The sequence below is a fragment of the Pecten maximus genome, chromosome 6 (assembly GCF_902652985.1).
Source record: "Pecten maximus chromosome 6, xPecMax1.1, whole genome shotgun sequence".
NCBI classification, from domain to species: Eukaryota; Metazoa; Mollusca; class Bivalvia; order Pectinida; family Pectinidae; genus Pecten; species Pecten maximus.
Genome location: NC_047020.1, coordinates 8,662,789 through 8,679,426, shown reverse-complemented (window position 1 = coordinate 8,679,426; position 16,638 = coordinate 8,662,789). Strand labels below are relative to the sequence as shown.

Genomic DNA, 16,638 nt, shown 5'->3' with positions numbered 1-16,638 from the left:
TAATCTTATCACAAATGCTCGAAATCTATGTTTTCATGTTAGGAGAATCAATAAAGACTGATGGCCAGGAGCTTATCAGCTTAGGAAATTATTCTGAGGCGGGGTGATCTGAATGTGACTATAAGACGAGGTGATCTGAATGTGACTGTCAGACGGAGTGATCTGAATGTGACTATAAGACGGAGTGATCTGAATGTGACTGTAAGACAGAGTGATCTGAATGTGACTGTAAGACGGAGTGATCTAAATGTTACTATAAGACGGAATGATCTGAATGTAACTGTAAGACGGAGTGATCTGAATGTGACTGTAAGACAGAGTGATCTGAATGTGACTGTAAGACGGAATGATCTGAATGTGACTATAAGACGGAATGATCTGAATGTGACTATAAGACGGAGTGATCTGAATGTTACTATAAGACGGGGTGATCTGAATGTGACTGTAAGACGGATTGATCTGAATGTTACTGTAAGACGGAGTGATCTGAATGTTACTGTCAGACGGAGTGATCTGAATGTTACTATAAGACGGGGTGATCTGAATGTGACTGTAAGACAGAGTGATCTGAATGTGACTGTAAGACGGAGTGATCTGAATGTGACTGTAAGACGGAGTGATCTGAATGTGACTATAAGACGGAGTGATCTGAATGTAACTATAAGACGGAGTGATCTTAATGTGACTATAAGACGGAGTGATCTTAATGTGACTGTAAGACGGAGTGATCTGAATGTGACTATAAGACGGAGTAATCTGAATGTGACTATAAGACGGAGTGATCTGAATGTAACTGTAAGACGGGGTGATCTGAATGTGACTGTAAGACAGAGTGATCTGAATGTAACTGTAAGACGGAGTGATCTGAATGTAACTGTAAGACGGGGAGATCTTAATGTGACTATAAGACGGATTGATCTGAATGTGACTGCAAGACGGAGTGATCTGAATGTGACTATAAGACGGAGTGATCTGAATGTAACTGTAAGACAGAGTGATCTGAATGTGACTATAAGACGGAGTGATCTGAATGTAACTGTAAGACGGAATGATCTAAATGTGACTATAAGACGGAGTGATCTGAATGTAACTGTAAGACGGAGTGATCTGAATGTAACTGTAAGACAGAGTGATCTGAATGTAACTGTAAGACAGAGTGATCTGAATGTGACTATAAGACGGATTGATCTGAATGTGACTGTAAGACGGAGTGATCTGAATGTGACTGTAAGACGGAGTGATCTGAATGTAACTATAAGACGGAGTGATCTAAATGTGACTGTAAGACGGAGTGATCTGAATGTGACTGTAAGACGGAGTGATCTAAATGTAACTGTCAGACGGAATGATCTAAATGTGACTATAAGACGGAGTGATCTGAATGTGACTATAAGACGGATTGATCTGAATGTGACTGTAAGACGGAGTGATCTGAATGTGACTGTAAGACGGAGTGATCTGAATGTAACTATAAGACGGAGTGATCTAAATGTGACTGTAAGACGGAGTGATCTGAATGTGACTGTAAGACGGAGTGATCTAAATGTAACTGTCAGACGGAATGATCTAAATGTGACTATAAGACGGAGTGATCTGAATGTAACTGTAAGACAGAGTGATCTGAATGTGACTATAAGACGGAGTGATCTAAATGTGACTATAAGACGGGGTGATCTAAATGTGACTGTAAGACGGAGTGATCTGAATGTGACTATAAGACGGAGTGATCTGAATGTTACTATAAGACGGGGAGATCTAAATGTGACTATAAGACGGAGTGATCTGAATGTTACTATAAGACGGAGTGATCTGAATGTTACTATAAGACGGAGTGATCTGAATGTTACTATAAGACGGAGTGATCTGAATGTTACTATAAGACGGGGAGATCTGAATGTTACTGTAAGACGGGGAGATCTGAATGTGACTGTAAGACGGGGTGATCTGAATGTGACTATAAGACGGGGAGATCTGAATGTGACTGTAAGACGGGGTGATCTGAATGTGACTATAAGACGGGGAGATCTTAATGTTACTGTAAGACGGAGTGATCTGAATGTTACTGTAAGACGGGGAGATCTGAATGTGACTGTAAGACGGGGAGATCTAAATGTGACTGTAAGACGGGGTGATCTGAATGTGACTATAAGACGGAGTGATCTGAATGTGACTGTAAGACGGGGAGATCTAAATGTGACTATAAGACGGAGTGATCTAAATGTGACTGTAAGACGGAATGATCTAAATGTGACTATAAGACGGAGTGATCTGAATGTGACTATAAGACGGAGTGATCTGAATGTGACTGTAAGACGGAGTGATCTAAATGTGACTGTAAGACGGAGTGATCTGAATGTGACTGTAAGACGGAGTGATCTAAATGTTACTGTAAGACGGAATGATCTAAATGTGACTGTAAGACGGAGTGATCTGAATGTTACTGTAAGACGGAGTGATCTGAATGTGACTGTAAGACGGGGAGATCTTAATGTTACTGTAAGACGGAGTGATCTGAATGTTACTGTAAGACGGAGTGATCTGAATGTGACTGTAAGACGGAGTGATCTAAATGTAACTGTAAGACGGAATGATCTAAATGTGACTGTAAGACGGAGTGATCTGAATGTAACTGTAAGACGGAGTGATCTGAATGTGACTGTAAGACGGGGAGATCTTAATGTTACTGTAAGACGGAGTGATCTGAATGTTACTGTAAGACGGAGTGATCTGAATGTGACTATAAGACGGAGTGATCTGAATGTGACTGTAAGACGGAGTGATCTGAATGTGACTGTAAGACGGAGTGATCTGAATGTGACTATAAGACGGAGTGATCTGAATGTGACTGTAAGACGGGGTGATCTGAATGTGACTATAAGACGAGGTGATCTGAATGTGACTGTAAGACGGAGTGATCTGAATGTGACTGTAAGACGGGGTGATCTGAATGTGACTATAAGACGGAGTGATCTAAATGTGACTGTAAGACGGAGTGATCTGAATGTGACTATAAGACGGAGTGATCTGAATGTGACTATAAGACGGAGTGATCTGAATGTGACTATAAGACGGAGTGATCTAAATGTGACTGTAAGACGGAGTGATCTGAATGTGACTGTAAGACGGGGAAATCTAAATGTGACTATAAGACGGAGTGATCTGAATGTAACTGTAAGACGGAGTGATCTGAATGTAACTGTAAGACGGAGTGATCTGAATGTGACTATAAGACGGGGTGATCTGAATGTAACTGTAAGACGGAGAGATCTGAATGTGACTGTAAGACGGAGTGATCTGAATGTGACTGTCAGACGGAGTGATCTGAATGTGACTGTAAGACGGAGTGATCTGAATGTGACTGTCAGACGGAGTGATCTGAATGTGACTGTAAGACGGAGTGATCTGAATGTGACTGTAAGACAGAGTGATCTGAATGTAACTGTAAGACGGAGAGATCTGAATGTGACTGTCAGACGGAGTGATCTGAATGTGACTGTCAGACGGAGTGATCTGAATGTAACTGTAAGACGGAGTGATCTGAATGTGACTGTCAGACGGAGTGATCTGAATGTGACTGTAAGACGGAGTGATCTGAATGTGACTGTAAGACGGAGTGATCTGAATGTAACTGTAAGACGGAGTGATCTGAATGTAACTGTAAGACGGAATGATCTAAATGTGACTATAAGACGGAGTGATCTGAATGTGACTATAAGACGGAGTGATCTGAATGTAACTGTAAGACGGAGTGATCTGAATGTGACTGTAAGACGGGGTGATCTGAATGTAACTATAAGACGAGGTGATCTGAATGTAACTGTAAGACGGAGTGATCTGAATGTGACTATAAGACGGAGTGATCTGAATGTGATTGTAAGACGGAGAGATCTGAATGTGACTGTAAGACGGAGTGATCTGAATGTGACTGTCAGACGGAGTGATCTGAATGTAACTGTAAGACGGGGTGATCTGAATGTAACTGTAAGACGGAGTGATCTGAATGTGACTGTCAGACGGAGTGATCTGAATGTAACTGTAAGACGGGGTGATCTGAATGTAACTGTAAGACGGAGTGATCTGAATGTGACTGTAAGACGGAGTGATCTGAATGTGACTGTAAGACGGAATGATCTAAATGTTACTGTAAGACGGAGTGATCTGAATGTTACTGTAAGACGGAATGATCTAAATGTTACTGTAAGACGGAGTGATCTGAATGTGATTGTAAGACGGAGTGATCTGAATGTGATTGTAAGACGGTGTATTCTGATCGTGTCATGCATTTGGTTGGTATCTATGGGAACACTTTGAGGCCAGGGGGAAATAGCATAAGACTGATAAGTCGGTGAATCCTATGTAGTACGATTGATATTGTTTTATGTACCTACCCTCAGGTGCCATCGCTGGAGCTGTGTTCGGTATTGTTGTATGTCTGATTATCCTGGCTGTAGCCGCCTTCATGTACCGCCGACACAAAAGGTAAGTCGACCCGATATATGGCATCCATAGCCATTGTTGTAATGAATCCTAATGCATAGCAACTAGTAAATATGTATAAAATTAACATAAAGTATGTATGAGTATATTTGTTCTGTATTGTACGATGGGTAACCAAATGATGCAGTAAGAGGACGGTCATCAATGAGACACAGAAGATGATAAAAGTATCTGTAGTATTATACTACATTGTAGATATACTTACACGTATAAACTATCGTATGAGGCGGACACTACAAAAAACAATGTACTGGGTAATTCTTAAACACATTGATTCCTGCCCAGTTTGGACTTCTGTATCCGTCTGGCCGTAAGGGGTCAGGGAGGAGCTGAATATACATTGTTTAAGAGAGTCTTTGTTACATGACGTGAGAGGGAGTGAATTCGTCCCCAAAGACACATATATCGTCTCGCTACAGAAACCGGAAAGTTTAGAGATATCGACAGGAAAAACAGATTTGTAATAAATGTGACCTTTTAGAAGAAGAGGATGAATTTTGTTTTATTTTTACTTATTACAGACATTCCTTTCTTAGGAGAAAATATATTTAAAAATACTACCTGTATTAGTTATCTGTTTTTAAGATTATAGAATAATAAATACCAACAATTGAATGAGTTGAATTTGTTGGGCAAATACATGATGGAAGCAAACAAATGCATGAGTATTTAATTAGTAACACGATGACTTTTTTTTTTATTTTGAGATATTGTTACATTGTGGTACATATCTTTATATTGACATCTCTCCCTTCTTAAGCTTAGTAAACTCTGACTGCGTTAAAATTAGCGTAAACGCAGTGAAAAAAGGCTCTGCTGATTAATAAGCACTGGAATGGGTAACATAATCATGACGTCGTCTCTGTGACGTTGCCGGAACGTTTTAGCCTGTTACCCGATGATCTCAAGGCTGTACAAAAAGCTAATGTCAAGTGAGTATTTTGTCAAAAACTAAACTGAAGTTTGCGGAAATGAGTGAACATTTAACTTCTCAACGAGGTACAACAATAAGCTAACAACAAATGGCTGAAGCGTACAGTTCCTATAGACCAATCGACTACGTCACTACTAAATCCGTGTCAATACCCGCTGTGCTTGACAACCATAGCTAATCCGAAACTGAAATTGTGGCTTGTGAATTTATCAATTAATTGAAAACGTGAAATGTATTAAACAAAAATAATGAGTTGATTATTTTAATTTTGTTAACAAAACTGGTGTCTTTAAGTAGATTTACTGGAACTATGTTATCTTAGCAACCACGACTGCCATAGTTACCAACGTCGCAACACATCACGACTTTTATTTTCTTCGTACGGTATTTCAGCGAATTGTTTGATGTAAATATATGCATTGAACGGTGTTTTTATTGCGCTTACGGTGGTATGAGGGCAGTAGGATACAGTATGTATCCACAGTATGTATCCTATTACGTTCATACCACCGTAAACGCAATGCAAACACTGTGCAATCCCTATTTATTGCATTTTTACCTGTGAAATGTAGAAATTTATCAAACTGATAAAACTTATATTTTCACTGTAGCGATGTGCAAGTGAAAATATAAGATATTGTAGTGAAAATATAAGTTTTTCTTTTTTTGACTAATCAGAGAGAACCTCTGTTTTCACCTTATTCGAAACTTGCCAATTTTTCCAATCGAAGCGCAGATAGATAAATTAGTTATTTTGCTTTATTTCTTAAATATTCACTTGACGTTCGCTTTTCATGCACAGATTTGCCGCTAACAGCAGAAAAGTCAAAATGGTGTCGTCAAGCTGACGTGGAATAACGTCACAAAGACACGACGTCAAGAATGATTACTGATAAGTGATTACCGCACTTTTTGACACTGTTAATGTTTTCGTTATTTTTTATTTATTTTTTAGCATAAAATGCAATTAAAAGAAAATTGAATGGTTTCCCATTGAATATAACATATATTTCACTTGTATGACAGAATATTTTGATATTCAAATATCGATATTCTGTCATTCCATTCAATATCCTCTTTTTATTGCATTTTTGTCTGTGAAATTTAGAAATTTATCAAACTGATAAAACGAATATTTTCACTGCAGCGATGAGCAGTGAAAAATAATAATAAGATTTTGCAATGAAAATATAAGTTTTTCGTTTTTGACCAATCAGAGCTAAACTTTGTATTCACTTCATTGAAACTTGCCTATTTTTCCGATCGAACCGAAGATGGATAAATTGGTTATTTCGGTGTATATATTTCTTAAATATTCAGACTAGTTTGTGACAAAATACTCACTTGACGTTAGCTTTTCATGCACAGATTCTCCGATAACAGCAGAAAATGCTTAAATTTGCGATGATAAATTCTTTCAAAATGGCACCGTCAAATTGACGTGGAGTAACGTCACAAAGAGACGACGTCATGAATTACGTTGCCGATTACCGCATTTTTTGACACTATCAATTTTTCATGTTTTAAATTTTGTTTTTAAGCATGAAAATACAATAAATTGAAAATTGACTGGTTTCACGTTGAACGTAACATATTTCCCTCGTATGACAGAATATCGATATTTTCACGAGAGCGAATATCAAAATATTCTGTTATACGACAGAATATCCTCTATATATGAGGATGTATACAGAATATATGTTCATTATATTTATAATCATGTGTGCTATTTACTATACCGATAAGTTGTATAACTAAGTGTTATAAATAAACTTGGTATAAACTTGAAAGTGAACAAAGGAGGGAAGATAAACCAACCGTATGTTTTCTATTTTGCTGTTTCAGAGAGAGGGAGGAGCTGAGGCGAGCCAAACGCTCTCAGATGTCATCCATGTTAAACGCTGGGGTGTATATGGATACTACCACAACAGATAGTCTAGTCCCCACCCATGTCGTGACGGGGCCACACTCAAACCCCCGTAACAGTGCCTACAAATCTCTCAACACACAACCTGATCTGTTCGAGCAGGACTCAGACGACGAAATTTGAGACGCCTCACTTCCCCTTGATCCATAGTCCCGAGTTTCCTCTGGCCTTGACACCATGTCTGGTGTAGGTGTCAGGGTCAGAGGAAAGTCGGGCTACTTGATCCAGTGATCAGTAACATGGATTATGCAGTTGTACGTAAACATGGTCAATTATGTCAAAACGTGTGAGCAAGTGCAATCAACACTTATAAATGATAATAATGATAAAATCATACGAAGAAAACATGTATATATGTAATATCAATTCGTAGATACACACATGAAGACATGCAATCACGTGTAAGCCAATGCTTGGCAACAACTTAAGATCATACCCTACATGTGCTATTTGATGACGCAATGTAAAATGAAAGACAGAAAAAACCGTTCTGGGAAAATGATCTGGTGATCAGTAACAAAGAAACATTGTCTGTCCGTGACGTCATGATGTGCCATATAATTTCTGTCCTTGGCGTCATGACGTCCGATACAAGTGTCTCTCCGTGACGTCATGACATTTCATACAAATTGTCTCTTCATTACGTCCCATATAACTGTCTGTCCGTGACGTTATGGAGTCTCATATAATTGTCTGTGACGTCATGAGGGTATCACATAGTTGTCTGTCCGTGGTGTCATAACGTCCCATATAATTGTTTGTCCGTGACGTCATGACGTTCTATATTATTGTCTTTGACGTGTTAAATAAATTGTCTGACATCATGACGTCCCGTATTATTGTTTGTCTCTGAGGTTATGACGTTACATAACATAAATTTATATATGCGTGTGCACAGGAAATAGGATTAACAGAATAGAAATACAAGTATGATGGATGCCAGGTAGTTTTATTGTTGTAAACTGGAGAATACTCATCATTATTGAACCACGTGTCTTAGTTATATCTAGCTTTTCATTGTTTTCTCATTTAATATGAACAATATGTCTTTTACAAAGAAACCATATTGATTAATTTACAATGACACAATATTTTGTATATAAAAATAGTGAAAGTATGTTTGTGGATGTAAAATCTCCGTTAGGAACCAGCCAATGAGTATGTGAAATTTGAAATAATGCAGCTTGATACAATTTTGATAAGTCAACCATGTTATTGTTTAATCAAGTGTGGAAATACGTAGTTGCAAACAATTATGGTAGAAAGAGAACCAGATTCGTCTTTTTCATTGGGTGTAAATTGTATGTTGATTTTGATTAAACTGCGATGTAATGCGTTAAGTGTCCAGATCAGGTACGAATCTGAAAGCTTTCGAAATGATGTGTATTATTCAGTAATGGATGTGTCTGGGCTCCTGTCAATACTATGAACAGCAATACACAATGCATTTTACATCCTTTCAAGCGGATGGAACTTTTAAACATAGCGACAGCTTAGATTACCGACTGTAAGTCGGAAGCGAAAGCGAAAAACTTTGTGATCATTTTAATTCAATTTGTGAACCATTGTTATACTGGGAAAATCAGAATTCATATTTAATACATGGTATACATGGAAAATCGCGCTTTACAATTATTGAAACAATGTAGAAATATTGGAATCATTATATTCAGTATTATATAGGTATACAAAGTAAGCGGACATTTCAATCGCCAGCAGTGCCTTAGTAATGCCAAAAATATATACTGTAGGCTGCGACACTTTGTGAGTCACGTAATTTACGATCACTAGATATAAATAACTCGCATATATTTAATCGGGTCATTAAAGAATATCATTTATCGGTTATTATAATCTCAAATCCAATTTTCGTAAAAGAAATACGACTCTCTTTCTGTACATGGTGTATGTATCGTCCTACAATAGGCTGTACTGTATATGTATCGTCCTACTATAGCCTGTACTGTACATGGTGTATGTATCGTCCTACAATAGGCTGTACTGTACATGGTGTATGTATCGTCCTACAATAGGCTGTACTGTACATGGTGTATGTATCGTCCTACAATAGGCTGTACTGTACATGGTGTATGTATCGTCCTACAATAGGCTGTACTGTACATGGTGTATGTATCGTCCTACAATAGGCTGTACTGTACATGGTGTATGTATCGTCCTACTATAGCCTGTACTGTACATGGTGTATGTATCGTCCTACTATAGGCTGTACTGTACATGGTGTATGTATCGTCCTACTATAGGCTGTACTGTACATGGTGTATGTACCGTCCTACAATAGGCTGTACTGTACATGTTGTATGTATCGTCCTACAATAGCCTGTACTGTACATGGTGTATGTATCGTCCTACAATAGGCTGTACTGTATATGGTGTATGTATCGTCCTACTATAGGCTGTACTGTACATGGTGTATGTATCGTCCTACAATAGCCTGTACTGTACATGGTGTATGTATCGTCATACAATAGGCTGTACTGTATATGGGGTATGTATCGTCCTACAATAGGCTGTACTGTACATGGTGTATGTATCGTCCTACTATAGGCTGTACTGTACATGGTGTATGTATCGTCCTAATATAGGCTGTACTGTACATGGTGTATGTATCGTCCTAATATAGGCTATACTGTACATGGTGTATGTATCGTCCTACAATAGGCTGTACTGTACATGGTGTATGTATCGTCCTACAATAGCCTGTACTGTACATGGTGTATGTACCGTCCTACAATAGGCTGTACTGTACATGGTGTATGTATCGTCCTACTGTAGCCTGTACTGTACATTGTGTATATATCGTCCTACAATAGGCTGTACTGTACATGGTGTATGTATCGTCCTACTATAGGCTGTACTGTACATGGTGTATGTATCGTCCTACAATAGGCTGTACTGTACATGGTGTATGTATCGTCCTACTATAGGCTGTACTGTACATGGTGTATGTATCGTCCTACAATAGGCTGTACTGTACATGGTGTATGTATCGTCCTACTATAGGCTGTACTGTACATGGTGTATGCATCGTCCTACAATAGGCTGTACTGTACATGGTGTATGTATCGTCCTACAATAGGCTGCACTGTACATGGTGTATGTACCGTCCTACAATAGGCTGTACTGTACATGGTGTATGTATCGTCCTGCAATAGGATGTACTGTACATGGTGTATGTATCGTCCTACAATAGGCTGTACTGTACATGGTGTATGTATCGTCCTACTATAGACTGTACTGTACATGGTGTATGTATCGTCCTACTATAGGCTGTACTGTACATGGTGTATGTATCGTCCTACAATAGCCTGTACTGTACATGGTGTATGTACCGTCCTACTATAGGCTGTACTGTACATGGTGTATGTATCGTCCTACAATAGGCTGTACTGTACATGTTGTATGTATCGTCCTACAATAGGCTGTACTGTACATGGTGTATGTATCGTCCTACAATAGGCTGTACTGTACCTGGTGTATGTATCGTCCTACAATAGGCTGTACTGTACATGGTGTATGTATCGACCTACAATAGGCTGTACTGTACATGTTGTATGTATCGTCCTACAATAGACTGTACTGTACATGGTGTATGTATCGTCCTACAATAGGCTGTACTGTACATGGTGTATGTATCGTCCTACAATAGGCTGTACTGTACATGGTGTATGTATCGACCTACAATAGGCTGTACTGTACATGGTGTATGTATCGTCCTACAATAGGCTGTACTGTACATGGTGTATGTATCGTCCTACTGTAGCCTGTACTGTACATGGTGTATGTATCGTCCTACAATAGGCTGTACTGTACATGGTGTATGTATCGTCCTACTGTAGCCTGTACTGTACATGGTGTATGTATCGCCCTACAATAGGCTGTACTGTACATGGTGTATGTATCGTCCTACAATAGGCTGTACTGTACATGGTGTATGTATCGTCCTACAATAGGCTGTACTGTACATGGTGTATGTATCGTCCTACAATAGGCTGTACTGTACATGGTGTAGTATCGTCCTACAATAGGCTTACTGTACATGGTGTATGTAATCGTCCTACAATAGCGATGACTGTACATGGTGTATGTATCGTCCTATACAATAGGCTGTACTGTACATGTGTATGTACGTCCTACAATAGGCTGTACTGTACATGGTGTATGTATCGTCTCCTACAATAGGCTGGACTGTACATGGTTGTATGTATCGTACCTACAATAGGCTGTTACTGTACATGGTGTATGTATCGTCCTACTATAGGCTGTACTGTACATGGTGTATGTATCGTCCATACAATAGGCTGTACTGTACATGGTCTGTATGTACGTATCGACCTACGAATAGGCTGTACTGTACATGGTTATACATCTAATAGGTGTACTGTACATGGTGTATGTATCGTCCTACTATAGGCTGTACTGTGCATGGTGTATGTATCATCCTACATAAACATTTTGTGGAGTATCATTTTACAAAAGTCATTATGTTGTAATATTGTAATATTTGAAGAAAAACAGACAACATTCCTTGTTCCTAATGTTCCTGAATGGGGACAACATCATGGCATTCCTAGCATCTACCAATAAACAGATGAAGAAGCACTTCTTGTTTTAAGTCATATATATCGAAATATGAACAACACGATGTGTACCTTACCCCGTGTTTGTATGCTTCAGTGTCTAAATAAGGCTGTCTTTGTGATCTCCACGGTGGGCTGTACTAATGATGTCTTTTCTGAGACAGACTAGATAGTTTATCATGTTTTCAAGGCTGGGATGTCAGAACTTGATATATGGGACTAATGTACACGCAACAGGGCAGTAATGATACAATTTAGTGATAGCAATACTTGATTTATAGTTACAATTTCTAGTTACAATGTATTGATAAACAAACATGTACTTTGTATAATTTTTTATCATAATTAAATGTATATAATCATAAAATGTATTATTTATTAAAATTACAACGATGAAGAAATTATCCAGTTATATGTATAATTGTTCATGAGTTATCTAATCGAATCAAATTAGATGGACCATTACATATAAATCAAAATATTATAAAAATTATATGACACTAAGAGTTGACATGTAATTGGCGATAATGTTGTTGAAGTGAACACAATATTTGGGGATACTGTGGCTGTAGTGAGCAGAGTATCAAATATTAGATGTGGTAAGACATTCCACAATTCTCAATATTGGGAAATACATGCTCAGTTGGAGGTTAATATTCTGAAATTTTAATCTGATTTTTCAATTTTTAGAAATATCAAGGAAATATTGTAGATATGATGTCATAATCAATGCAACATGTATATATATATAATGCGCCAATGTAACTTCCCTGTTAAATACAGTTCAACCCTTTAACAAACACGTGTCATATCTCATATAAAAGGTAAAGTCCATAATTGATGCCCTCAGCCTTGATTCTACCAGGTTGGTATAATACCATATTGACCTAATAAAACATTATTGATTTTTCAAATCTGAGGTAGATATTTTTCCTGTTAATAAAACCATCAAACTCATAAAATCAAAAGGCCAAAGATATGGTATAATACAGTAATATATGGTATGATACAGTAATATATGGTATAATATAGTAAGATATGGTGTCTTATAGTAAGATATGGTGTGATATAGTAAGATATGGTATAATACAGTAAGATATAGTGTGATACAGTTAGATATGGTATAACACAGTAAGATATGGTGTCATATAGTAAGATATGGTATGATATAGTAAGATATGGTATGATATAGTAAGATATGGTATGATATAGTAAGATATGGTATGATACAGTAAGATATGGTATGATACAGTATTATACAGTTAGATATGGTATAATACAGTAAGATATGGTGTGATATAGTAAGATATGGTGTCATACAGTAAGATATGGTATAATACAGTAAGATATGGTGTGATATAGTAAGATATGGTATGATATAGTAAGATATGGTATAACACAGTAAGATATGGTATAATATAGTAAGATATGGTGTGATATAGTAAGATATGGTGTGATATAGTAAGATATGGTATGATACAGTAAGATATGGTGTCATACAGTTAGATATGGTATGATATAGTATTATACAGTTAGATATGGTATGATACAGTATTATACAGTTAGATATGGTATGATACAGTAAGATATGGTATGATATAGTAAGATATGGTATGATACAGTAAGATATGGTATGATACAGTAAGATATGGTGTGATATAGTAAGATATGGTGTCATACAGTAAGATATGGTGTGATATAGTAAGATATGGTGTCATACAGTTAGATATAGTAAGATATGGTATGATACAGTAAGATATGGTATAATACAGTAAGATATGGTATGATACAGTAAGATATGGTATGATACAGTAAGATATGGTGTGATATAGTAAGATATGGTGTCATACAGTAAGATATGGTGTGATATAGTAAGATATGGTGTCATACAGTTAGATATAGTAAGATATGGTATGATATAGTAAGATATGGTATGATACAGTAAGATATGGTATCATACAGTAAGATATGGTGTGATATAGTAAGATATGGTATGATACAGTAAGATATGGTATGATACAGTAAGATATGGTATAATACAGTAAGATATGGTGTGATATAGTAAGATATGGTATCATACAGTAAGATATGGTGTGATATAGTAAGATATGGTGTCATACAGTAAGATATGGTATGATATAGTATTATACAGTAAGATATGGTGTGATACAGTAAGATATGGTATGATACAGTAAGATATGGTATGATACAGTAAGATATGGTGTGATACAGTATTATACAGTTAGATATGGTATGATACAGTAAGATATGGTATGATACAGTATTATACAGTTAGATATGGTATAATACAGTAAGATATGGTGTGATACAGCATTATACAGTTAGATATGGTATGATACAGTAAGATATGGTGTGATACAGTAAGATATGGTGTCATACAGTAAGATATGGTATGATACAGTAAGATTTGGTATGATATAGTAAGATATGGTGTGATACAGTATGATACAGTAAGATATGGTATGATATAGTAAGATATGGTATGATACAGTATGATACAGTAAGATATGGTATGATACAGTATGATATAGTAAGATATGGTATAATACAGTATGATACAGTAAGATATGGTATGATATAGTAAGATATGGTATGATACAGTATGATACAGTAAGATATGGTATGATACAGTAAGATATGGTGTGATACAGTAAGATATGGTGTCATACAGTAAGATATGGTATGATACAGTAAGATATGGTATAATACAGTAAGATATGGTGTGATATAGTAAGATATGGTATCATACAGTAAGATATGGTGTGATATAGTAAGATATGGTGTCATACAGTAAGATATGGTATGATATAGTATTATACAGTAAGATATGGTGTGATACAGTAAGATATGGTATGATACAGTAAGATATGGTATGATACAGTAAGATATGGTGTGATACAGTATTATACAGTTAGATATGGTATGATACAGTAAGATATGGTATGATACAGTATTATACAGTTAGATATGGTATAATACAGTAAGATATGGTGTGATACAGCATTATACAGTTAGATATGGTATGATACAGTAAGATATGGTGTGATACAGTAAGATATGGTGTCATACAGTAAGATATGGTATGATACAGTAAGATTTGGTATGATATAGTAAGATATGGTGTGATACAGTATGATACAGTAAGATATGGTATGATATAGTAAGATATGGTATGATACAGTATGATACAGTAAGATATGGTATGATACAGTATGATATAGTAAGATATGGTATAATACAGTATGATACAGTAAGATATGGTATGATATAGTAAGATATGGTATGATACAGTATGATACAGTAAGATATGGTATGATACAGTAAGATATGGTGTGATACAGTAAGATATGGTGTCATACAGTAAGATATGGTATGATACAGTAAGATATGGTATGATATAGTAAGATATGGTGTGATATAGTAAGATATGGTATAATACAGTAAGGAATGGTGTCATACAGTAAGATATGGTATGATATAGTAAGATATGGTGTGATATAGTAAGATATGGTATAATACAGTAAGATATGGTATGATACAGTAAGATATGGTATGGTATAGTAAGATATGGTGTGATATAGTAAGATATGGTGTGATATAGTAAGATATGGTATGATACAGTAAGATATGGTATGGTATAGTAAGATATGGTATGATATAGTAGATATGTAATACAGTAGATTGGTATATCAGTAAGATATGGTGTCATACAGTAAGATATGGTATATATCGTAAGATATGGGTAGATATAGTAAGATATGGTATGATACAGTAAGATATGGTATGATACAGTAAGATATGGTATACATACAGTAAGATATGTGTATTATCAGTAAGATATGGTATCATAGTAAGATATGGTTGATAGTAAGATATGGTATACAGTAAGATATGGTATTATACAGTAAGATATGGTGTGATACAGTAAGATATGGTATGATACAGTAAGATATGGTGTGATACAGTAAGATATGGTATGATACAGTAAGATATGGTGTGATACAGTATTATACAGTTAGATATGGTATGATACAGTAAGATATGGTATGATACAGTATTATACAGTTAGATATGGTATAATACAGTAAGATATGGTGTGATATAGTAAGATATGGTATGATATAGTAAGATATGGTATGATACAGTAAGATATGGTGTGATATAGTAAGATATGGTATAATACAGTAAGATATGGTATGATATAGTAAGATATGGTGTGATATAGTAAGATATGGTGTGATATAGTAAGATATGGTATGTTTTGTTCACATGTCTGTAGCATTGTTATTCATGTTGTCTACATAGTGTGAATCATGACAAATAAAGTGTGGATATAACATTATCACTTTTGTTTTGTGTTTTATCCTTGGTTTAGCTTTTCTGCCAAAAAGCCTAGGGACCTGATGATTTGTCAGTCTCTGATCATTTAGACCTTTCCTCGTATGTACTGTGTGAGATTTGTACTGTGTAACTTGACATTGGGGAATAAGTCTGTGTTTATTAAGACCTACCAAGATTTGTACTGTGTAACTTGACATTTTATGGGGAATAAGTCTGTGTTTATTAAGACGTTCCATGATTTGTACTGTGTAACTTGACATTTTATGGAGTATTGTAGTGTATCGTTGAGAAGCGGAAATCACAAGTCTAATTTTAATTAG

General features: G+C 36.2%; 1 protein-coding gene across 3 annotated transcripts in view; it reads left to right on the top strand.

Moving 5' to 3' along the window:
- The window catches only part of LOC117328878, a 31,197-nt gene extending 20,673 nt beyond the window's left edge, over window positions 1-10,524 (top strand). For all 3 annotated transcript variants that reach the window (XM_033886472.1, XM_033886473.1, XM_033886471.1), the window contains 2 exons: window positions 4,395-4,479; window positions 7,277-10,524. In XM_033886472.1, the coding sequence (XP_033742363.1) occupies window positions 4,395-4,479; window positions 7,277-7,481 (290 nt within the window). In that variant the 3' untranslated portion in view covers window positions 7,482-10,524. The remainder of the gene's footprint in view (window positions 1-4,394; window positions 4,480-7,276) is intronic.
- Window positions 10,525-16,638: the final 6,114 nt, after the last annotated feature.